At 52.9% G+C, this 21801-nt stretch overlaps 2 protein-coding genes across 4 annotated transcripts; one reads left to right on the top strand and one right to left on the bottom strand.

Moving 5' to 3' along the window:
• The first annotated feature begins 13522 nt into the window (after positions 1-13522).
• Positions 13523-17919, top strand: C1QTNF4 (C1q and TNF related 4). Its single transcript, XM_040259275.1, has 3 exons — positions 13523-13583; positions 13821-13883; positions 16909-17919. The coding sequence occupies exon 3, from the start codon at positions 16914-16916 to the stop codon at positions 17904-17906; it is 993 nt and encodes a 330-aa protein (XP_040115209.1). The 5' UTR covers positions 13523-13583; positions 13821-13883; positions 16909-16913; the 3' UTR covers positions 17907-17919.
• A 155-nt stretch (positions 17920-18074) lies between these two features.
• FAM180B (family with sequence similarity 180 member B) lies at positions 18075-21777 on the bottom strand. Of its 3 annotated transcripts, XR_005724255.1 has the most exons (4): positions 20638-21777; positions 19776-19846; positions 18839-19567; positions 18075-18545 (listed from the first exon to the last, which is right to left on the bottom strand). XR_005724255.1 is itself a non-coding variant. In XM_040259273.1 (3 exons), exons 1-3 carry the CDS (start codon positions 20720-20722, stop codon positions 19172-19174), a joined length of 552 nt encoding a protein of 183 aa, XP_040115207.1. In that variant the 5' UTR covers positions 20723-21777; the 3' UTR covers positions 18536-19171. The 3 variants fall into 3 exon arrangements, 2 of the variants coding, with proteins under 2 accessions (XP_040115207.1, XP_040115208.1); XM_040259273.1 differs by having other exon boundaries at positions 18536-19567; XM_040259274.1 differs by lacking the exon at positions 19776-19846 and having other exon boundaries at positions 18536-19567; positions 20638-20724.
• Positions 21778-21801: the final 24 nt, after the last annotated feature.

Below are 21801 nucleotides of genomic sequence, written 5' to 3'. Positions count from 1 at the left end.
GGGGGCGTGGGTTTGATCCCTGGTCGGGGAACTAAGGCCCCACACTGCAGTTTTTTTCTTTGAGGCCAAAGGAAAAGTAGCAAAGCCTGGTATACTTGCAGTGATGCCAGTTGAAACCAAGCTCCCTGGGATCCACAAGAGGGAAAGCTCACATCCAGCTGGGGGGACTCCAGGAAGACTTCATGGAGGAGTGGGCTTTGAGCTGGTTCTACGGGCAGGTTGGTGGGAGGGTAGCAATTCCCACCTCTGTCACTTGGCAGCCCTGTGACCTGGGACTAGTTATTTGATTGTATTCAGCTTCAGGCTCCTCATCTCTGAAATGAGGGTAATACTCCTCTTACTGGAGCATAAATTTGAGTCCAATGTCATAATAACTATCTGGAATGTGGTAGCTGTTGTGATTATTTAAGGACTAGAAGGTACGGTGATACTGTACCAGTACAGGTAACGCAGGCAGTCACAGAACTAGGGAAGGCCGCGAGGGAAAGTGGACTTGCATCTCCACTGACAGTCCTCACGTTTCTTCAGCGCTGTTTTTCTGCGCTATCGCAAGCACCCGGGACAGTCCCCAACACACAGTCCTCAATACATGTTTGTTCAGGATCCTGAGACTGGGTGACATCTCAGCCCACCTCCCGAGCCTGCGCTCGTGCTTGACTCCGTGCTTGCTGGTCACCCTGTTTCCCAAGCTGAAAGCCCAGAGGTGACTCGAGTCCTGTCTGCCCCTCCCTCTTCTCAGAAGTCAGGGCTGGATTCTCAGAAGTGCCTCTTGAGTTTGTCATCCTCCCTTTGTCCCCACCGCCTCAGCGCGTCATCCCTGCTCAGCTGTCGCGGCAGCCTTCAATCTTGTCTTCCCGCCACCAGCGCAGGACAGTAGGCAGTAAAGCTGGGGCTCTGTGGCGTGATCCGGTTATGGAGGGAGGCTGCACCTTTCCTCTGCCGGAACAGGCTTTTGGCGAGGGACAAAGTTTCCTGAGATGTCCTGCCCCAGAATCCTTAAATCCATGCACCTGACCCACGTCGGGCAGGCGTCGGGCAGGCGGTTCTCCTCCTCCAGCCTCTTCTGCTCTGCACATCTGTACCTGGCTCGCAGCTGCTCTTTGTATCTATTCTCTTCCGCTGGAATCTTGTGCAGGAGGAGCAAAGCCGGAGACAAGGATATTTATAAATAGAAAGTGGGTGTAGAGTTCTGCAGTGGCAAATGTTTTTTAAAACGGCTAATTCCATCTCCTCCACCATTTGAGCTTTCAAATTCCTGTCCACCTCCTCATCTTTCATCTTTTCCCCAAAGTTTCTGCACTCTCCTTGGTCAAGGCCATGATCAACTTGGAAACCATGGTGGTGAAGAGGTGTCGCCTGCAAAGAGGTGCCCCTGCAGACAACCATACAGAGTAAAGCTGTCAAGGTAGTTAAGATGGTGATGGTGGTTTAGTCACTAAGTTGGGTTCGACTCTTCTGTGAATCCGTGGGCTGTAACCGCCAGGCTCCTCTGTCTGTGGGATTCTCCAGGCAAAAATACTGGAGTGGATTGCCATCTTCTCCTCCAGGGGATCTTCCCAACACAAGGATTGAACCTGTGTCTCCTGTGTTGGCAGGTAGGTTCTTCACCACTGGGGGAAGCCGTCAGGGAAGCCCTACTTACCACCTAATGGTAGAGCATTTACTGGTGGCCTGCTGCACGATCTGCCCATATATCCATTAGCTTCAACCCATAAAACAGCCATATAAACAAGAAACAATCCCATTTTATTGATAGAAAAGTGAAGTTCAGGTTTAACTGATTTACCCAAGACTGATAAATGACAAAACCAGGATCCAGATCTGGACCTGCAAACCTGGGGAATTTCTAATATGGCATGTGCATATACTGAGTTCTATTTTTCTACATAAAAATAGGGAAACCGATTTAACCAAGGAGGTAAAAATGATATGATGAGAGAGAACTTGTGATCTTGTAACCATGTGGGTATATATATATATATATATATATATCATTGTATATCATGGTTGCATACTCAGAAGCCCAACAGACTGGCTTAATTAAGAGATGGGATTTAGATACTTCCCGGCAGTCCAGTGGTTAGGAGGCCTCGAGTCCAATGCAAGGAGTGCAGTTTCAGGCTTTGGTCAGGGAACTAAGGTCCCACATAGCTCACAGTGGAGCCAAAAAAAGGAAAGGAATTTATTGGCTCAAGCAACAAAAATGGCCAGTGGTTAACCTGTTGATGCAAACAAAGGCCTCAGGACTCCCACAGGCCACATCCCCCTGGCCCACCTCAGCCTGGCTTCCCTCAGACAGGCGCTCTCCACTAGGCCACTAGATGATAAATAGCAGCTTCATTCACGTGGTCATAGAGCTTGTAATTTCAGAGTAAAGATCTTGTAGGGAAGTTCCGTCTGTAAAGCATTCCATTCTGTGTCTCGGGGATAGAGTACTCTACTGGCCAGAGCTGAGTCAGCCTCACTGAATCCATAAAGAGTCGGCCCTCTATCTGCAGATTCAAGGATCTAAGGGTCACGGGCGTGGTTCGTCATAGGAAGGTTCACCAGGCACAGACATACACTGCAGGGTGTCCGGGAGACCCAGCTCAGCCAGAAAGCGGAAACAAGCAACAGCACAGTCCACCAAGAACGGACGCTGTGAAAACCAGGAGCCTGAGGTCAGCACGGGTTGATGGGTACTGAAAACCTATGCACGAGGGTGTGTGTGAGTGTATAGTTACTCGGTCACCCCATCAACTCCGTAATATCCCCATTTTTCAAGTGAGAAAAAATGGAAACTCAGAGAAAATTTGCTGGGAAGGGACAGGGCTAGAATTCAGATCTGGATAAGCTTGACTCCGAATCCTGCGTGTTTTCCGTGCAGCAGAATGGCATCCCCAGAGAAGCCTCTAGGTGAGACTGACAGGTGAGCGCTTGGCAGCTACGAGCCCTCAGGAGTCCACTTCTGCCTGCCCAGCCCCGGGGTTGGGGGGGGCTGGCAGCCGCAGTCCCTCGCAGCTTCCTGCTGAGCATCCGCAACCAGTGCCTCCCAGTGGGAGGACGCTCCTACCAGGCAGCGGCTCCGCCAGCCTGATCTCTGACCGTGGGAGAGAAGCGCCTGGTGATGTCGGTGACACGGGGTCCATGGATAGGTGAAGGAAGAAGGAGGGGCATGTCAGCCATGGGATGAGTGGGCGAGACAATAAATAATAGAGTCCTAGGAAAATAAAGAAATGAGAAAAAACTTATGATCTCACGTTCAGAGATTTAAATGGGAATGTGGCACCAGAGAGAGAGGAGGCTCTGAAATAGAAAATGAGGACAGCCCGTCTTCCCTGATGGCTCAGATGATAAAGAATCTGCTGGCGATGCAGGAGACCCAGGTTCAGTGTCCGGGGTGGGGAAGATCCCCTGGGGGGTGGGGGAAGATCCCCTGGAGGAGGGCATGACCACCCACTCCAGTATTCTTGCCTGGAAAATTCCATGGACAGAGGAGCTTGGCGGGCTCCAGTCCATGGAGTTGAAAAGAGTCGGACACGACTGAATGACTAACACTTTGATCTGCAGAAAATCCTCGGACAGGAAAAGGGGGAAACCCAAAGAAACCAGCACAGCTGTGCAGAGAGCTCCCTGACAGGCTCACAAATCCAAAGGCAGGTGTAAGAGGAGGAAGGTTGAAGTTCTTGATAAGCTGAGACTTGAGAGAGTGCAGACAGTAAAAGACGTTCTTGGTTACATTCAGAGAAGGAATAAAGAGAGGATGGGGATGAACATGTCAGGTCAGCAGTTGTTGGAAAGCAGGATACTCAACCCCGATTTTCTTCACTCTTCATCAAAGAGCATTTCTAAACTGGAGTGAGGCAAGAAAATGTGGGATAGAGGAAACTGAAACTCCAGAGAAAAGACAGTAAGTAAGCCCAGACACCCATTTAAACAAGTTGTAAGACTTTCCTGGTGGCCCAGTGGCTTGGACTTCGCACTCCCAATGCATGGGGCACAGGTTCAATTCCCTGTTGAGGGAACTAAGATCCCACATACTGCGTGGTGCAGCCAAAAATAAAAGAAATGGTGTTAAACCTTTGCAGAGAAGATCCTGGAGCCCTTGTACATGAGAAAGCCATGCAGAAAGGAACGGGCCCCCAGTGCCCGATGGCTGTGAATGTCCTGATGTTACAGAAGAGAAAAAGGTAGAGTCTGGAAACTCTAGGTGGGAGCACTTCAAGGGAATCCCCAAACTTATTCTAGAATATAATGAACTGGGTTTATATAATTAAACTGGGTTTGAGAACACCTAAAAAAAGAAAGTGGCAGAAAGTGAAGAGGAACTAAAGAGCCTCTTGATGAAGTTGGAAAAGGAGCGTGAAAAAGCTGGCTTAAAACTCAACATTCAAAAAATTAAGATCATGGCATCCAGTCCCATCACTTCATGACAAATGGGAAAAAATGGAAACAGTGACAGACTTTATTTCCTTGGGCTCCAAAATCACTGCAGACGGTGACTGTAGCCATGAAATTAAAAGACGCTCCTTGGAAGAAAACCTATGACAAACCTAGACATATATTAAAAAGCAGAGACATCACTTTGCTGACAAAGGTCCTTGGAGTCAAAGCTCTGGTTTTTCCAGTAGTCATGGATGGATGTGAGAGTTGGACCATAAAGAAGACTGAGCACCAGAGAATTGAATTGTGGGTCATGGTTCTGGAGAAGACTCTCGAGAGTCCCTTAGACTGCAAGGAGACCAAACCAGTCAATCCTAAAGGAAATCAACCCTGAATATTCATTGGAAGGATTGATGCTGAAGTTGAAGCTCCAATACTTTGGCCTCCTGATGTGAAGAGCTGACTTACTGGAAAAGACCCTGGTGCTGGGAAAGACTGAAGGCAAAAGGAGAAGACGGTAGCAGAGGATGACATGGTTAGATGGCATCACTGACTCAATGGGCATGAGTTAGAGCAAATTCTGGGAGATAGTGGAGGACAAAGAAGCCTGACTTGCTATAGTCCATGGGGTCGCAAAGAGTCGGACACGACTTAGCAGCTGAACAACAAGAAATGAACTGGTACCTTCACTAAAAACAAGATAATACCAACAGAAATCCAGTTTGCTATTATTTCTTTAGAAAGCCCCTAGGAACATTTCCTTGGACATATGGTACCCTGCTTCCAGTTAGACGTCATATGTCTTTCAATCGAGACAACCAGGAAAACAGTGGCTACTCCTAGATTGCCCGTCTGGTGGGCTTCTAGCCCATTTAACCACTGCGCTGCTCCCCTCAGGTTGCTTATTCAAGTGATGCAAATAAGAAGAAAAGCCTTAAAGTTCATGCTTCTAGATTCTGCATTTGGTCAACTCAGTGGTTAATCGTGTCTATCACACTGGAAATGCGGATGGCACCACTATGGGGAGGAAAAGCTAATATTTGGATGTCAGAATCAAGACCCTAAAATATCTTAAAACAGTGGGCTGAAACTAACAGGGTGAATTTGAAAGAAGTGGAAAGACCTGTGTTTTTATGTATTTTTAAAAAATCAGCTGCGTTAGCACAAGATGAAGGCAGTTTGGCTTGATGGTGCATATGAAAAAGGCTGAGGGCTTTCAGCTGACCTCAGGGTGAATAGCAGCCAGCAGGAACCCAGCAGCTGCTTAAAAAGATAGTGATTCTCCCTGCCTTTTTAAATTTTAGGTACAAAAGGGTGAGACAGTGAAAAGGATGTCTTTCTCCCATAACCATTCCTCTTGCCTGGAGGCAACTGCTGTTATTGGTTTCTAGAAGATTCTCTCAGAAGTATCTATGCACAAAAAAAGCAAATACTTAAAAAAAAATAGACTTGGCAGCATACTGTGCACTTTATTTCCTTAATGTTTATTTCATAATTCATGAACCTGTTTGATTCATTACTCAAAGATATAGACCCAGTGTATATTCAGAAATGGTCATGAGGATCTCTCTCACCTAACAAACTATTACTTTATATTACAAAAAAGTTATTATAATAACTAACAGTATAGCTATAACACTTCCAGCATGGAGACCTGAACTTAAAGCAATTCTCAACTAAGTCTTGAATACAGAATGCATAGCATTTAACAGATTTTCCAATGTATTACAATGGGTTGGTCCTAAACTCCTCTTCTTCTTTAAATGGAAACTCATGGGAACTCCTTCAGGGAAGCATCAGTGGAAAAGTGGAATTCTGGTTTAAAAAAAAAAAAATTTTTAGGAAATTTGAGTCAGAGGAGAAAAGAGGTCATCTTATTGAAAGCAAAGGAGGTAAAATTATTTCCTTCCATAAAACTGTCTTCTCTCCATTTATAACAAGGTATGACTTTGAGGGCCAAGTACAGCCGGAGCAGACTTATGGAAAAAGAAGCCTGATGAGTAGTCTAGCCTGTACTGGAGTTCAGATTTTACATGACAGCCACAAAATAATTTTCAAACAATACACATGAGGATCTTAGAGCAAAAGACGTAACCAGCATTCATTCAATAAATCTTTAATATGGAAGTCATATTCTAGAGTATATAGATGAAAGATATGTTAGAAATGATAAATGCCAGGAGTAAACAGAAAATACCAAGTTGTTTGCTTTTTTTTTTTTTTTTAGGGGTGATGGGAATAGGACTGGGTTATAGACAGTTGTTAGGAAATATCGTCCCATTTGGTGATATTCAAGCTAAGACAGAAAGGAGATGAAAGACTCTCATGTAGAAAGCCAAAAACAAAAAGCCAGCCAAGAGGTGAATAATACTGTTTTAGATGGGAGCGAATGTGAGGGAGAAGAGAAACGGCACGTGCGGAACGCAGCTGCTCTAACCCACGACTTGTGGAGGCGCGAAGCAGCTCTGGAAGACTTCAGATGGCCACAGCTTGGCCGGACTGTGTTTCAGCTACATACCGATTGCCTCAAAACAAGTGTAGACCTTGTTTTTTCCACTTAACAGTAAATCTTGGAGATTATTTCATATCAATATGCAGAATGACTCCTCATTCTTCTATAAAGAGTTATTAGTATTCTATGTCTCAGAATTTATTGGATGGGTCCTCTTGTTATTGCAAACAGTGCTGCAGTGAATAACATGTCATTGCAGATGTGGGTATATATCAGAACACCTTTTCAGGAAATAGAATCAAAGAGTTGAAGGGGATGCATATTTTAAAATTTGGTAGATAATGTCAAATTATCCAGCGGTACCGGTTGACCGTCTCACTAAAAGAGTATGAATGTTTATCCACCTCCTCACCAACAGAATATGTTATAAACCTATTGATCTTAGATAACGTGAGAGGTGAAAAAGGGATGGCATCTTATTCTGAGTTACTTGTATTTTCTTTTTTATTAACTGTTTGTACACTTTACCCACTTTCCTCCTGAGTCTTCTTTTCTCAGAGCTCTTATATATTAAAGAAATTTGCTCTTGGTGCTGAATTACAAATATATTTTCCAGTTTGTAGTTTGTCTTGACTTTGCTTCTGGCAGTTTGCTATGTTAATATGTTTTCCTTTTAAGCTGTAGTAAAAAGCTTAAAATTTTTTTAATGAATTCTGGATTTTATATCATACTTCAAACTTCACTCTGAAATTTTTTTTAATATCACTTGATTTTTTTTTTTTTTTTGGTACATTTTTGGTTTCATTCTTACATTTAAATAGGTGATCCGTTTGGAATTTGTTTTGGTATCAGGTATGATATATCGGAACATATCCTGGAGAAGGAAATGGCAACCCACTCCAGTATTCTTGCCTGGGAAATCCCACAGACAGAGGAGCCTGGTGGGCTACAGTCTGTGGGGTCTCAAAGAGTCGGATGTAACTGAGCGTGCACACGTGTATGTATATATGATGTATGGATCCAACTTAGAGCTTTCTAGATGGCTACCTAGTCGTTGCCGTACAGTTTATTAAATCGTGTCTTCTCTAAGCTCCCACTTTTATAATATTCCAATTCCAATGTGTATTTGGATACATTCGAAAGAAATTAAAGTTTTTCTTGATATTTTAAATCATTTTTCAAATGAAAGGACTAAATATTCATTGTGAAAAATTTGGGAGATAGAAAACATTTTACAGAGTAAAATGTCCCTGAACCCACCATAACTAACTAGCTGTTTTGGTGTTCATCCTGTCAATTGTTGCATTGTTAAATTCTCTACCTAACTGATGACGCTATGTAAGTACCCACCCCCCCAATTTCCCAGCCGCCAAAGGTGGTGTGATCTAAGTGCCCAGAGTGGAACCAGTCATTGTCAATGTCTGGCCCAGGCTGAACTCTTCCCTTCCTGTCCTCCCAGATGCCAGCAAAAGAGGCGGAGTCAACGCTCTTGACCCTTCAGTTTCTCTACTTGCCCCTCACCGGCTAGTCACCAGGTCCTCCGTGTGTTCCCTCCAGAGACTCCCAAGCCCTAAGTTATGAAGTCTTCCCAGTGTACATCCACAGAAACCAAGACCCGGGGAGAGGAAATAACTGGTAAAAGTTGGAGTGTTTTTAACCTCAAGAAACAGAGAACTTACTCAAAATGACTCCACCATCTTCCATAGTGAGAGGGCCCTCAGGAGGGTGTGGAGTTACCTGTGCCTCCAATCCCCTCTGCCAGTGTGGGCCAAGAAGGACCTGAAACCTCAGCTCAGATGAGTCTGGGTTCGCGGGGAAACTCAGTCACTGTGCTGCCTCTTCAGTCCAACTGTGACACGTTCTAGCTCCCCCAGCGTTCCAACTATCTAAGGCTGTGCAGCAACTCAAAAGTTTCTGGTTTAAAACAGTCAGTTCTGTCCCTAGTGGATCTGGAAGTGCACTGGGTCAGCCAGGTGGGTCCCCCTTGGAGTTCTTTCGCCGTTGCCATCAGACAGTGCCTGGGCCCTGAGTCATCTTGAAGGCTTCCGTAGTCGTACCGCAAACAGTGGATGCTGGAACCTCAGCTGGGGTCAGGGCCAGCTTCACAGGATGCCTTATACGACTACAGAGTCCCACATGTGGCCTCTATGCTTGGTGTAAGGCAGTTCTCACCACCTAAATTCTTAATTTTTGAACAGAAAGCCCTGTCTTTCCATTTTGCCCTGGACCCTGCAAATGAGATACCTGGTCCTGCCTCGGGCTGTTGGCCACCACATCTACACACAGCCTTTCCGTAAGACCTGGGCATTCTCGCCTCATGACGGCTGGATTCCAAGTGTGACTTTCAAGAGAGCGGGCACCAGACAGAAGCGGCATCACCTTTTACGGGTGAACCCAAGTCCTCTTAGAGGGTAGCGGTGTGGCCCCGGTGTAAGAGCGGGGTGGGATGGGAGATGCCGTCACAGCTATCTTTGGAAAATGCAATTTGCCACGTCTAGTCAGGAGCAGGCCTTGACCTCCCCATCTGCAGAAGGACCTAGGGATCTGCTTCTGGGAAAAGGGCCAACAGAGAGTTAAGAACGTGCTCCTCACAGCCGCTCCCAACTTCCCCCATTCCCGGCTCTTTACCAAGTGCTCAGAGGGATTGGAATCAGGCGCCGTGGGGCCAGGAGCCCAGCCCAGGCGCTCTGAGCTCTGAACGTCTGCTCCCCCCAGGGCTGAAATCTCCCAGGGAGGCAGGGACTCAGTGCCCTGACATCTGTTTCTCCTGCCAGCTTCTCTGCTTGGCTAATGATCCCTCCCCTTTCGTTTCTCCCTGGAGCTTGTTGTTGCCTTTCTCATTAGCTTCCCCTCAACTCCCAGCAAGGTCCCTCGACTCTGAGCTCTGCTAATTCCCCTGTAATCCATCGGCAAACCAAGAAGCTAATTAAATTGTGAGCTTGTGTGCGTGTGTGCCCTCTGTCTCTGCAACTCTTCTCAGCCTCTCTTCCATCTGTTTCTGCTCTTTCGTTTCCTTTCTTACCAACCCTGTGTGGTTTAGATTGGACACTTTGAGTAGATTCTTATAGATCTCCCTGCCTCTTCTGTCCCCTGCCTTTCACTCTGTGGCTGGAACAATCTTAAAATACTGCTCTCGGCATTCTCCCTTCTGCTGCAGGTTAAACCGACCTCCCTAGCTCAGCATTTAAGCCCCACACACCTTATCTGCCGTGTCTCTTCACAAACCCTTCCCTCTTCAACTAGCCACTCACTGGCGCGTCTATGCTGCCTCCACGCCTTTGCTCAAAATTTTAACTTAGACTGGATCCCACTCCCTTACTTCTCTACCAGCACAACGTACAACCCTCACCATCATTTAGAAATAACTCCTGTGGCACCGCCCTGATTCCCCCAGGGGGAATTTCTGTGCCCCTCTCCTGGAGCTGATCTCTTTTTACCTATTTCGGTTCTTTATACCCAAATCCCGCCACTTTCCCTAAATGATCAGCTCCTTGAGAGTAGGATCTCTACATCCTATTCATCTCAGCTTCCTCCTGAGTACCCTATTTAACACTTTCAGAAAATTTCATTGTTGTCTCCTGGCCCAATATGGCAACTGGAGCTCCAGCCTTCATGCATACATTCCAGGAAAGGGAAGAGTGAGGGCAAAGAGTGGGCCTAGTCAGTCCCTTTAAACCACTTTCTCTCCTAATAATTTTTGTTGTTGTTATTTTATTTATTTATTTATTTATTTGCCAAGCCATAAGGCATGGGGGATCTTAGTTCCCCCACTGGGTATCGAATCCATACCCCCTTGCAATGGAAGCTTACAGTCTTAACCACTGGACCACCAGGGAAGGCCTTCCTAATAATTTCTGCTTACATCTCACAAGGCCTAGCTGCAGGAGGCACTGGGTACATTGCCTCCCTTCAAACTCAAGGGCTCATTCCTCATTTTATAGATAACAAACTAAGGCCCAGAGAGGATCAAAAAATTAGGAAGGCTGCAGAGGATAGTGATCAAGAACCGGGTTTTGGAACTAGATCGACCTGACTTTGAATCTTCTCTGTACGCTAACTTCTTTACTCCTCCTTTGTAAAACTGGGTTCATGACATCTACTTCAGAGGATGTTAAGAAATAAGGGGACTTCCCTGGCAATCCAGTGGTTAAGACTCTGTGCTTCCATTGCAGGGGATGGGTTTCATTCCTGGTCGGGGAACTAAGATCCCACATCCCTCACAGAACTGCCATAAATAAACAGGAATTAAATAAGGGGTGAAATGAAAAAGCACTTAACATAGTTACGGTTCATTGTCTCAGTTTGAGATCCCCAAAAGTTGACCCTGAGAGATTTGGATACAAGTAGTTTATTTAGGAGGTGATCCCAGAGCAGGGTGAGCAGGTGGGAAGTGAGGCAAGAGAGGAAAGCAAGCAAAGCCTACCCTGTCCCCACGGACAACTTTGGTCCATTCTACTGGAGTCTGAGAATGGAACACACCTGGGAATTGAGGATTGTCCCGCTTTCAGGGGGACTGAAAGCGAGAGGATTTACCCACTAACTCTGGAACCTCCTTGTTGAGGATTACCCTGGAGGGTGTTAATTTTCCACTTCCAGCCTGCCCCACCCTTGCCTCCATAGCTGGGAATGCCTCAGGAGAGACACGGAGCAAGCTCAGGAGCTGCCAGGAGGTGGCCTCCACATAGACCTGGGGGCTTGAGAGGGGGCCTGGTAGCATGTGCAACACCCAGTGAAAGGAACTTGCTATGAAAATTATTACTGTTGCTCCAACTTATTCAGGACAGAGCTGGAGCAGGCAGGAACTGCAACTGAGCCCTGGGGCTGTTTCCTCTGAACCCTGCTGCCCCCTAACTTCCCTTCCGGGGCGCCCCACCCCCTAGATGCCCGCTAGTACATGGCATCCTCCTCCTCTATATCTCCTTGCCAGTGGCCACCTCGTCCCATCCCTTGACGCAAACCCTGCCTCAGCCACCTGTCTCCACCCCCCACCCTGACTCCTCTGGTGAAACATTTTGTGGACCCAGGGAGGGTCAAACAGCTTTCAGCCTGAGACAGAGCCCCACTGGGCTTAGCTGTTCTGCCTCTAGAGTCCTGCCTTCTTCCCAGTCCTCCCACCATCAGAATCACACCTTCAAAGCACACCTTCATGATGGCAACCCCATCCTCCTGGTTCAGAAGAGGCACTGATGCCCTAAGAAGGGTTGTGGCTGCCCCAGAATGGCTTCCTGTCTTCCCCAGCCCTCCTAAGCCTCTCCCCACACCCCTCCTAGACCTTTACAGGCTGGTGAGGAGACAAAGGATAGTCCGGAAGGGCTAGACAGGGGCTTCATCCTGTGTTCCCCCGAATACCCTGTGCCCAGCCAGAAATGCCTCCATCCATTCCTTTCTGTTCAAGTACATATCCATTCACCTCATCTTTCCCTCAACACCTGAAGAATATTTAGAGTTCATCACTGTCAACACCTTCATGAGGACTAACCCATGTTGGATTAACTGGGGTCGTGTAGGTTCTGAGAGTTGCAGGAGAGCTCCAGAGTGCAGGGGGTCACAGAGGGGCTGGGGCAGAGCCAGGACTAGAACTTGGGCCTCCTGAGTCCGAGGGCTCCTGCTTCTGGCAGCTGGGAGTGGGGCTCTTCACGACCATCCATTCAGCCAGTGCATGCCCAGCACAGCCTTCAGGAGAGGACTGAAGCCTCCCGAAGGTGGGGTCAGGGTCCAGGGTGGAAGCGGTGGAAGGGCCCCGGAGAGTGCCGCGGTGGGACGGCAGCTGCTCCCAGCCCGGGGGTCCTGCTGGGGCCTGCCCCCTGCCACCCCCGCCCCTGGCCCAGCTAGGCGGGGTGTCAGTGTCCCTTGGCACACAGGCCCACTGAGGCCTCCCATCGCCTTTCTCAACCCCCTCCCTTCTTGCAGATGCTGTGAAGGCAGCCTTCCTGCCACAAGGCAATTCTGCAAGGACACCTCTCCTTCCTCGCCCCCTCCCCGGGGACGCCCCACCCCACCCCCACCGGGCTGACCCTCTGATGCCTGGGAGTTTGGTCTTCCCCCTTCCTTCCTAACCAACTATGGCCTTTTCCGATTTGGAGGGGAGGAAGAAAACGCGGTCACTGTAAGCCCCTCCTTTCCTGGCGGCACTGACCCATTTATCCTTCTCTTGCCACAGACCCCCTCCCCTGCCCTGAGCCTGTCCCCACCGAACTCGCTCTCCCCTTCCGCTGCCCTTGCAGCCCCGAGGCTAGTCCAGTCTCCGCGCCCCGCTCCAGCCCGCTCTCCTCCAAGCAGGGAGGAGGCTGGGTCTCTAGACAGCCCCGAGCCACCCCGGGGCTGGGGACGGGGTGGGGAGGGGGGGGGGCTCTGCCTCAGTTTCCCCATCTGCTAACTTGGATTCCTGATGCCTGCTCTGCACACCCAGAGGCTGAAGCCCGAGGGAGGTCACGGAGGAGGACGAGGCCGGCGCTCGCGCGGCCCGCGCAGGGGGCCTCCGTGCGGTGCCCCTGGGCCCCGGCGCTCGGCGCGCCCCTCCCTCTCTCCCCCAGCCCGCCTCTCCCCGCGCGGGCCCGGCGGCTCGCTCTCCAGCTGTCCGCTTTCCCTCGCCGCCCCGCGCCCACCCACCCCGGGGTCCCCGCGCCCCGCCCGCCCCCGGCGCCGCCGCCCCCGCCAGGCCCGGCCCCGCCGCAGCGCGGGCGGCCAGTGCGCAGCCCCGCGCCCGCCCGCAGCCCGGAGCCGGATCGCGGGCGCGGAGCGAACCCGACCGACCGCCGCCCCCAGCCAGGTGAGGGCTGCTCTGGGGCGCGAGGAGCCAGGCTTTCTCCTTGACGGGAAGCGGGGACCGGGAATTGAATCCTTTTTTTTGTTTGTTTTTCCCCTGAAAGGAGGATCTGGGAGCTTCTTCCATGAAAGAGGCTCAAGGGCTTTTCATTCGAAAGGATGGATGAAGGAAGGTCTGGGGGAGAGAGGGTCTAAGGTACCATTTTCTGAGGGATTTTTTTTTCTTTTTTTAATGAGAAAGGATTAATTGGCTTCTTCCGTGAAAGGGGGACTCATCTTCTTGGGAGCCCGAGGGGCTTTCAAGGTAGGTGGAGAGGGCGCTTTGGGCAGAGCTTGAGGGAGGGGGTGACTGGGGAGTGGAGTGGGGTTCGCTGGGAGGGTCTCCGGAATCCCCTTAGCCTGGCATGGCTGCACCTCCACGGTCGGCTCCGGGGCTCTGTCCAGCGCACCGTGTCCTAGTTTTTTTTTTTTCTCTTTGAAGATGATTGTTTTGAGCCTCACCTGCACGAAGCCAGGAACAGCCATTTCCTTCCCTGGAGCTGTGACGCCCACCTGACACCCTCTCACCTCTGACCTGCTCCGGGAAAGGGGCTTAGGGAAGGATAGGGACCTAGGGATCTGAGAAATGGGCAGGGCAGGGTACCGACCACACAGGAGGACCCTCTGGCACTGGCAGGGTACACCAGGCGCAGCAGGGAGATGACCGAGGGTCCAGGGGGTGATGCTCCCCGGGCAAGACCTGCTAGGAGAGCCGATCTGTCAGGAAGAGTTGTGATGCTCCCATATTCCCAGGAGACAAAAACGTTAGTTTTTTGGAGGTTGGTTTTGCTTTCTTCCCCTGTAGCCCTAGATCCCAAGACTCATTCCACTTCTCTCCCCTCCTATTTTTGCAAAAAGGGAAACTGAGGCAGATAACAGGTTGGTTGGACCTGTCTACGTTTAGAAGGGAAAGGTGGTGGAGAGGAAAGCACACTGAACTTGGAGCCAAAAGGCCTCCATTCAAGGCTTGCCTCAGGGCCCCAGGGGTGACCGTGGGCCAAAACGCTTCCCTTGGTTGGACCTCAGCTTCTCCCCGTAAAATGGGAGAGGGCCCACCCGCCTTGCAGGTTAGCTGTGACACCCAGATGGGTGAAAGAAGTGCCCTGGAAAGGGACTGCGATGAATACTGGGAGGTGCAATCGTCACTGCTGCAGGGACCCCCACTCCCCCGACCGCTGCCCTCAATAAGCGACTGGGTAGCCCAAGGGGCACCTGTGTAAGAATGAGGAAAGATACTGTCTCTGGAAGGAGAGTGTTCAGCTGGGCTAGGGACTTGGGGGTCTTATGAGAAGCAGAAAAAGGCACACTCCCCAGCTGCAGCAGTTCCACACAGTTGGGCAAATAGGATGCGGGCCGCACTGCAGTGCCCACCTGCCTTCAGGTGAATGTCCTTGTTGAGCACAGCGCGTCTGTGCACCTGCTCCTGGCACTCGTTCTTGGCAGGCCCCCAGCATCTCTAAGCGACACAAAGGTACACACACTCCCAGGGCATTTCCTATAGAAGCCCACATCCTAGGCTGTTGCCAGCTCATTTTCTTTCCCGCTTTGCCTCCACTTCAGGGCTTCAGGGAATTCAGTCCCCAAAGCCTGTGCCCTACTAGGAAGCATTATGGAGAAAGCATCTCCCTATCTTCCGAGAGACAATCCTCTGAGTCAAGTAGTGCCTTCACCAAGCTTCCAGGGGTAAGGGTTACTGAACCCTAACCCCTTATGTCAAGAACTTGATCATCAACTATACTCCAATATAATTTTTTAAAATTAGATTAAAAAAAAAAACTTGATCAGATCAGTTTTCCCCCCAAATTGGCTGCACTGCCATCCAACAGAGGTGCTCACACCTGCTATCTCAGAGCATCCTCAGTAAGGTTGTTAGGCAGATACCCTCCCCCAGTTTATACAGAAGGGCCGTGCCCGGAGACATCCGGGAACTTGCCTAAGGTTTCACAGCATGTAGAGGAGTAGCGCCAGGACGTGAGCCCAGGTTTAGCTGCCAGTCTTGTACACCCCAGCGCTCCTACTGAGGAACCAAGCTGCTGACCTCAGGGACCTGGCAAAGCCCGCTGGAACCGCTCTGCCACTGTACCCCCAGCAGCCCCTGGCTCTCTCTTTCCCATCAGGGACCAACCCCAAAGCCCAGAAGAAAGAGTCCCTTTCTCTTCTTACTCTGATTTTGTGGGGGAAGGGAACTACCTCAAAACCCAACTGTTCTGACCTCTTCAGCGCAAGAAGAGCCCCTGGTGATTCTGGAGGTCCAGTGTGGGAGCTGACCCTTCACTGGGTCAGAGGCCAGGAGATGGGTCCGTTCAGTTCAGTTCAGTCACTCAGTCGTGTCCAACTCTTTTCGACCCCATGGGCTGCAGCACGCCAGGCCTCCCTGTCCATCACCAACTCCCGGAGCTTGCTCAAACTCATGTCCATTGAGTCGGTGATGCCATCCAACCATCTCATCCTCTGTGGTCCCCTTCTCCTCCTGCCCTCAATCTTTCCCAGCATCAGGGTCTTTTCCAATGAGTCAGGTCAGGGAGCAGCTATTTCCTGCCAAGATGGGGGCTTAAAAAGCAGCCATCAAGGAGGGTTCCAGTACAGACAGCCAGTGCCTGAGTGAGGGGCATGCTAAGGGCCATGGAACAGACCAGGAAAATGCAGCCAATGGGAAGCTGAAGATAACCCCCGGACGTCCTGACCACCTTCTGTGTTTCCAGGGCTCCTGGGTGTCAAGGAGAAGGGCATGTGGCAAGTGCAGCAGACAGGGCATCAGGACCCTTGAACCTGAGCATTTCCGCTGGTATCTGCGAAATTTCACACAAAGGGGTTGGTGGTAACAAAAAGGAAAAATAGGTCACTGATCTAATTGTTCACAAACTGTGGTCCCTGGACGAGCAGCATCTCTGCATTACCTCGGAACCTGTGAGCAATGGAAATTCTCAGGCCTCATCCTAGACGAGTGGAAAAGGAAATGGCAACCCACTCCAGTGTTCTTGCCTGGAGAATTCAGAGGAGCCTGGCGGGCTACTACTGTTCATGGGGCCACAAAGAGTCGGACACGACTGAGTGACTAAGCACAGCACATCCCAGACGAGGCAGGGGCGCGGGCCAACAAAGTGTGTTTTAACAGGCCCTCCAGGTGACACCGAGGCCCACTTAAGTTTTGAGAACCTCTGAGCCAGTCTCGGTGTGTAGAAAACCAGAAGTCCGAGTTGTGGGTCAAGGCGGGGCTGTGCAGGGGGACCCGGCCCCCGGCCACCCCTGCACAACCCTGTCTCCCTCCCCCTCGTGCCTCCCCGTCCCAGGCGCCATGCTGCTGCTGCTGCTGCTGCTGCTGCTGCTGGGCCTGCTGAGCCCGGCGACCTGCGGGGCTCCGGGCCCGGCCCCGGGGTCCGCGGAGCTGCGCTCGGCCTTCTCGGCGGCGCGCACCACCCCGCTGGAGGGCACGTCGGAGATGGCGGTGACCTTCGACAAGGTGTACGTGAACGTCGGGGGCGACTTCGACCCGGCCACCGGCCAGTTCCGCTGCCGCGTGCCGGGCGCCTACTTCTTCTCCTTCACGGCGGGCAAGGCGCCGCACAAGAGCCTGTCGGTGATGCTGGTGCGCAACCGCGACGAGGTGCAGGCGCTGGCCTTCGACGAGCAGCGGCGGCCGGGCTCGCGCCGCGCCGCCAGCCAGAGCGCCATGCTGCAGCTCGACTACGGCGACGCGGTGTGGCTGCGGCTGCACGGCGCGCCGCGATACGCGCTGGGCGCGCCGGGCGCCACCTTCAGCGGCTACCTGGTGTACGCCGACGCCGACGCGCCCGCGCGCGGGGGCCCGCCCGCGCCCGCGGAGCCGCGCTCGGCCTTCTCGGCGGCGCGCACGCGCAGCCTGGTGGGCTCGGACGCGGGCCCCGGGCCGCGCCACCGGCCGCTGGCCTTCGACACCGAGCTGGTCAACATCGGCGGCGACTTCGACGCGGCGGCCGGCGTGTTCCGCTGCCGCCTGCCCGGCGCCTACTTCTTCTCCTTCACGCTGGGCAAGCTGCCGCGCAAGACGCTGTCGGTGAAGCTGATGAAGAACCGCGACGAGGTGCAGGCCATGATCTACGACGACGGCGCGTCGCGGCGCCGCGAGATGCAGAGCCAGAGCGTGATGCTGGCGCTGCGGCGCGGCGACGCCGTCTGGCTGCTCAGCCACGACCGCGACGGCTACGGCGCCTACAGCAACCACGGCAAGTACATCACCTTCTCCGGCTTCCTGGTGTACCCCGACCTCCCGCCCGCCGGCCCGCCGGGCCTCGGGCCGCCCGAGCTCTGAACCCCGACCCGGAGAGCCGCTCGGGGTGGGGTGGGGTGGGGTGGGGCGTGCATGCCGAGCCCGGACCTGCGGCCCGAACGCCCCGCCGGCGCGAGCATGACGGCCCGCCGCGCGTGGCGGACTCTGCCAATAAAGTGGGCCTGCGCCGGCGCCTGTCTGCCGGGGTCCTGCGCTTTGTCCTCACCGCGACGCTTTTGGCTTGGGGTGGGGCGGGAGAAGAGGGACCACCCCGGTGGGGGGTCGGCAGGCCGAGGGCAGGATTCTCCCTGGACGGGTGAGGTGGTGAGAATTTGATTGGACCCTTCCTGTCCGGTCTAACTCCGCGTGGGTCTCCCCTCCATGTCCGTTTCCAGTCGGTCCCTGTAGTTCTTCCCCGCTGAACTCCGATGTGATTTTTAGGGCCCATCTAGTTCCTTTTCTATGACAAGGGACAACACTCCGCGGCCTCACTGGGTGTATGGGATTCAAGGAAACGGTACCTTCTGGCTCCCGGTAAGGGCGGTGGTGAATGGCGAAGGCAGCTGGTATCTGGTTGCCGATTCCTGCCTTCCCAGGATGGGTAGGGGGTTTGCTCAGAGTCACGGTTAACAAACTTGATCCAAAAAACCTGACACAGAACGACACAGGGCTCCAGGAGGCCTGAACAGAACATTTTATGGGATGAGCTACACAGGATCAGAACCACTCCAGCCAGCCTCAATCTCCTCCCATCCTCACCCCCTTCTCTGAGCCTTGTGAGATGGACCAAAAAAAACATTTCTCATTTCCCTGCCCCCCAAAAGATAATGTTTCTCCACCTGCTTCCCCTCATTCTTCCAGTCTATTCTCCTAGCCTAGATGGGATACTTGGGCAACTTAGGGACCCCCAGAGCCTCGGTTGGATTTAAAAGAGGTATCTACATAAGACTGGGCACTGGGCACTTAGAAGTTACCTGGGCTAGCAGGGTAGGAGTTGGAGGGTCTGACCTGGCCTTACCTGGGAGCTTCCTTTTCAGCATCGCTTAAACACACTTCTCAAACACACACACACTACCTGCAAGTCCTGCCTTTAGGTCTGTGCCTGCCGGTCTGGGACCCAGAACCGGGGCCGAGGAAGAAGATGGGGGAGGGGTAGACTGGGGTCCAGTTATACAAGGCAAGCCCAGAGACCCGAACACAGTGGCAAGAACCGGCTGCCAGATGGAAGCCCCTGCCAAAGGTGGGTCTGGCTCAGGTTGGGGCTGGGGGGAGAGAGGGAAGGAGGGATGGCAAGCAAAAGGGGAGGGTTAGGGGAAGGAGTCAACGATGGAGGCCCAGGGCCCCAGAGAAGGGGGCTGGCCCTGGGGGCAGAAGCCCTTGCACAGGTCCCAGAGTGTTTCCTGTGCCAGGAGGGTGAAGACCTGGGCCCAGCGGCCTCTCTCCTCTGCCTCGCCAGCCACATGGAGCCGGTAGACACAGGACACGCCTGTGAGGAGCAGATGTTCAAAGTCCCAAGGGCTAAGAGGAGGTCCCTTCCGCAGGTCCTGGAGCTGCTGCAGCCGCTGCTCAGCGCCCTCCAAGTCCCTGGGCACCTGGTGCTGCAGGAGGAGCCTGAGCCGGCGGCCTGGACGTGTGGATGCCAGTTCCTCGTCCTGGAGGCGCAGCTGCCCCACGATATCCAGCTCCAGCCCTGCCCAGAGCAGCTGCAAGGGGAACCACATAAGGGGCGGGCTGGGGTCTAGGGAGCAGGTCAGCGAGCAGTATTGTGCTGGGGGCCACAAGCAGGCAGTAGGACCCATGCTGGGTTGCCCCCTCCCCCAGCAGCCCCAGCTTGAGGCATTCCCCTTCCCGACCCTGAGCTCGGGGACCTCTGGATACTCCCACCCCCACGTCCCAGGCTGGAGGAAAGACCTCGAACATCACTTCCGGGGCCTCTGGCTCCTTCGGGCCACCTCCCACGCTGGTGCTGTCCATGGGCTGCCCTGGGGCAGCAGAGAGGAGTCAGGGCCCTGCCAAGCTCCACCCTGAACACCCCAGCATCCCCAGAGTGCCCCTGAGCTGCCTGGTGGGGGTGCCCAGAAGTTCTATCTACAAAATAACAGGAATGCCACCCCATGTCCACCTCCCCCTACACACACGCACATAGACATTCACTCTCCCAGGCATCATTCCGAACCCAGATACCATCTCGGCAAATGTCCAGGACTCCTCCTTGAACTTCTACAGTTCCCCTGGCCAAGAGCTCCAGGCCAACGAGTCACAAGACACTTCACTTCCCATTACCCCTCCCTATCATCATCTGGGGACAGCGTGACGTGAAACAGTGCCAGTGACCCTCCCCAAAGGTGAAGGCCCCTTTGAGAAGGACCTAGTCCTTTCCCGCTCCTCAGTAAGTGACTGTGTGCAAGACAGGAGGCCAGGCAAAGCAGGATGTCTGCCACAGCTTCCGCATCTCTCTGGGGTGCTGCCTAACCCTTGGAATGTCTGCCCTAAGCCCAGGGCAGTTCAGGAGGTCCTGCTTTGCACATCAGCTGGAAGAAGCCCGAGGCCCATTGAGAGCACCAAGGGCGAACCACCCTCACTTCACCTGGACCTTTCTGGCTGTGAGTGAGGCCCATATCATTCTGTCCCCCACTCCACAGCACAGGGCAGCCTGGCAGCTATCACACCCACAGTTCCTAAGCCCCGCTGGGCTCAGATAGGACCAAGTGTGACTCCTGTCAGCCAGCAGCCTGCCTTAGCTCCCATCCACCCCACCCTAAGGCCCGGGTACCTGCATGGTGGTAGGTTGTTGTCACCCCGGGGAGGAGGCAAATGGCCACTGTCAGCCAAGCCAGGAACTGCACTGTCCCGGCCATGCCCCAGCAGGCCCTGAGTCCTGCTCCTCGCGGTGTCTCTCTGCACCTCCACCCGCCTGGCGCGCTGGGGCTCCAGCTTTCCACCAGGCTGCTCCAGCTGCCCCGTGCTGCGTGTCATTCTTCAGAGCTCAACAGGGAGGGGCGGGCTCTGGCTTCCTAGGGGCTCTTTCCATCCCAGAGAAGTGTGAGATCTGGTTGTTGGCAGTAGGAGCCTGGCTCCCAGCTTGTCAGGCCCTAAGCCTATTCCTGCCCAGATGGGCGGGATGCTTAGTTAATAGGAAAAAGGCTTTTGGTAGCAAACAGCTCAGGCTTGGCTCTCCCAAAGAGGTAGGCGAGACCCCAGGCAGTAAGACTGCCTTACTATCTGTCCTCACCCCCAAAACACTGCAACTGACTCTAGCCTCTGACACTCAGTCTGGCCCAGCCTCCAGGAAGCCCCTCAGTAGCCAAGAACAACAGCCGCAAAGCCTTATCTTCCAGCTGCCTGGTGGGCTGGCTGAATGGCCCTTGGACAGGCAGAGAACTCTTCCCCTTCAGGCACTCAGCCACTGGCTGAACAGACCCCAGACTGGCTGGAATGGGGAGTGCTGTTTCCTGGCGACAGGTCAGCAGCTCCTGATTGTCTCTGGCCCCAGACTGGGACCCTCCTTTGCGTGTTTACAACATTCTCAGCTCAGACCAGAGTCCAGGAAGGTTCTCTCAGCCCAGGCCCGATGTGCCGTCAGGGCGCAGGACACAGGGTTCGAAACAGGCCACAGCGCACCCTGGTCCTGGCTGCCAGCTCTTGGAACCGTGCGGTGTGAGCAGGATGAGGGTGGCAGGGTGGGGCCCTATTTTCATGGGTCCCCTGGACCCATGAGCTGCCACGAGATAGTCTGCTGTGACAAAGGGCTTTCTTCAGCAGTGGCCGAGACTCCATGCCACACCCGTCCTAAGCCCTGTGAACTGTGAGAACTTTCCATTTCAGTTCCAGGATCTCTCAGAAGTATATCTAGGCGTGCAAGTTACCCTGTCTGCAACTGCAGTATTTAGCCCCATCGAAACAGAGTCCCGGTTTGGAAGAGTCTCTCTAAGGGAGT

Source organism: Oryx dammah, unplaced genomic scaffold (assembly GCF_014754425.2).
Source record: "Oryx dammah isolate SB20612 unplaced genomic scaffold, SCBI_Odam_1.1 HiC_scaffold_17, whole genome shotgun sequence".
NCBI lineage: Eukaryota > Metazoa > Chordata > Mammalia > Artiodactyla > Bovidae > Oryx > Oryx dammah.
Note: the sequence above shows the minus strand (reverse complement) of the source record. Positions and strands in the feature narration are given on the sequence as shown.

What these genes read in the sequence shown, in the direction of transcription:
- C1QTNF4 (XM_040259275.1), top strand. Translation starts at nt 16,914, where the DNA reads ATGCTGCTGCTGCTGCTGCTGCTGCTGCTGCTGGGCCTGCTGAGCCCG.
- FAM180B (XM_040259273.1), bottom strand. Translation starts at nt 20,722, where the DNA reads ATGGCCGGGACAGTGCAGTTCCTGGCTTGGCTGACAGTGGCCATTTGC. An exon ending in AACAACCTACCACCATGCAG is followed by an intron (nt 19,847 to 20,637) that starts GTACCCGGGCCT and finishes CTGCTGCCCCAG; the next exon opens with GGCAGCCCATGGACAGCACC. An exon ending in CCCCGGAAGTGATGTTCGAG is followed by an intron (nt 19,568 to 19,775) that starts GTCTTTCCTCCA and finishes TTCCCCTTGCAG; the next exon opens with CTGCTCTGGGCAGGGCTGGA.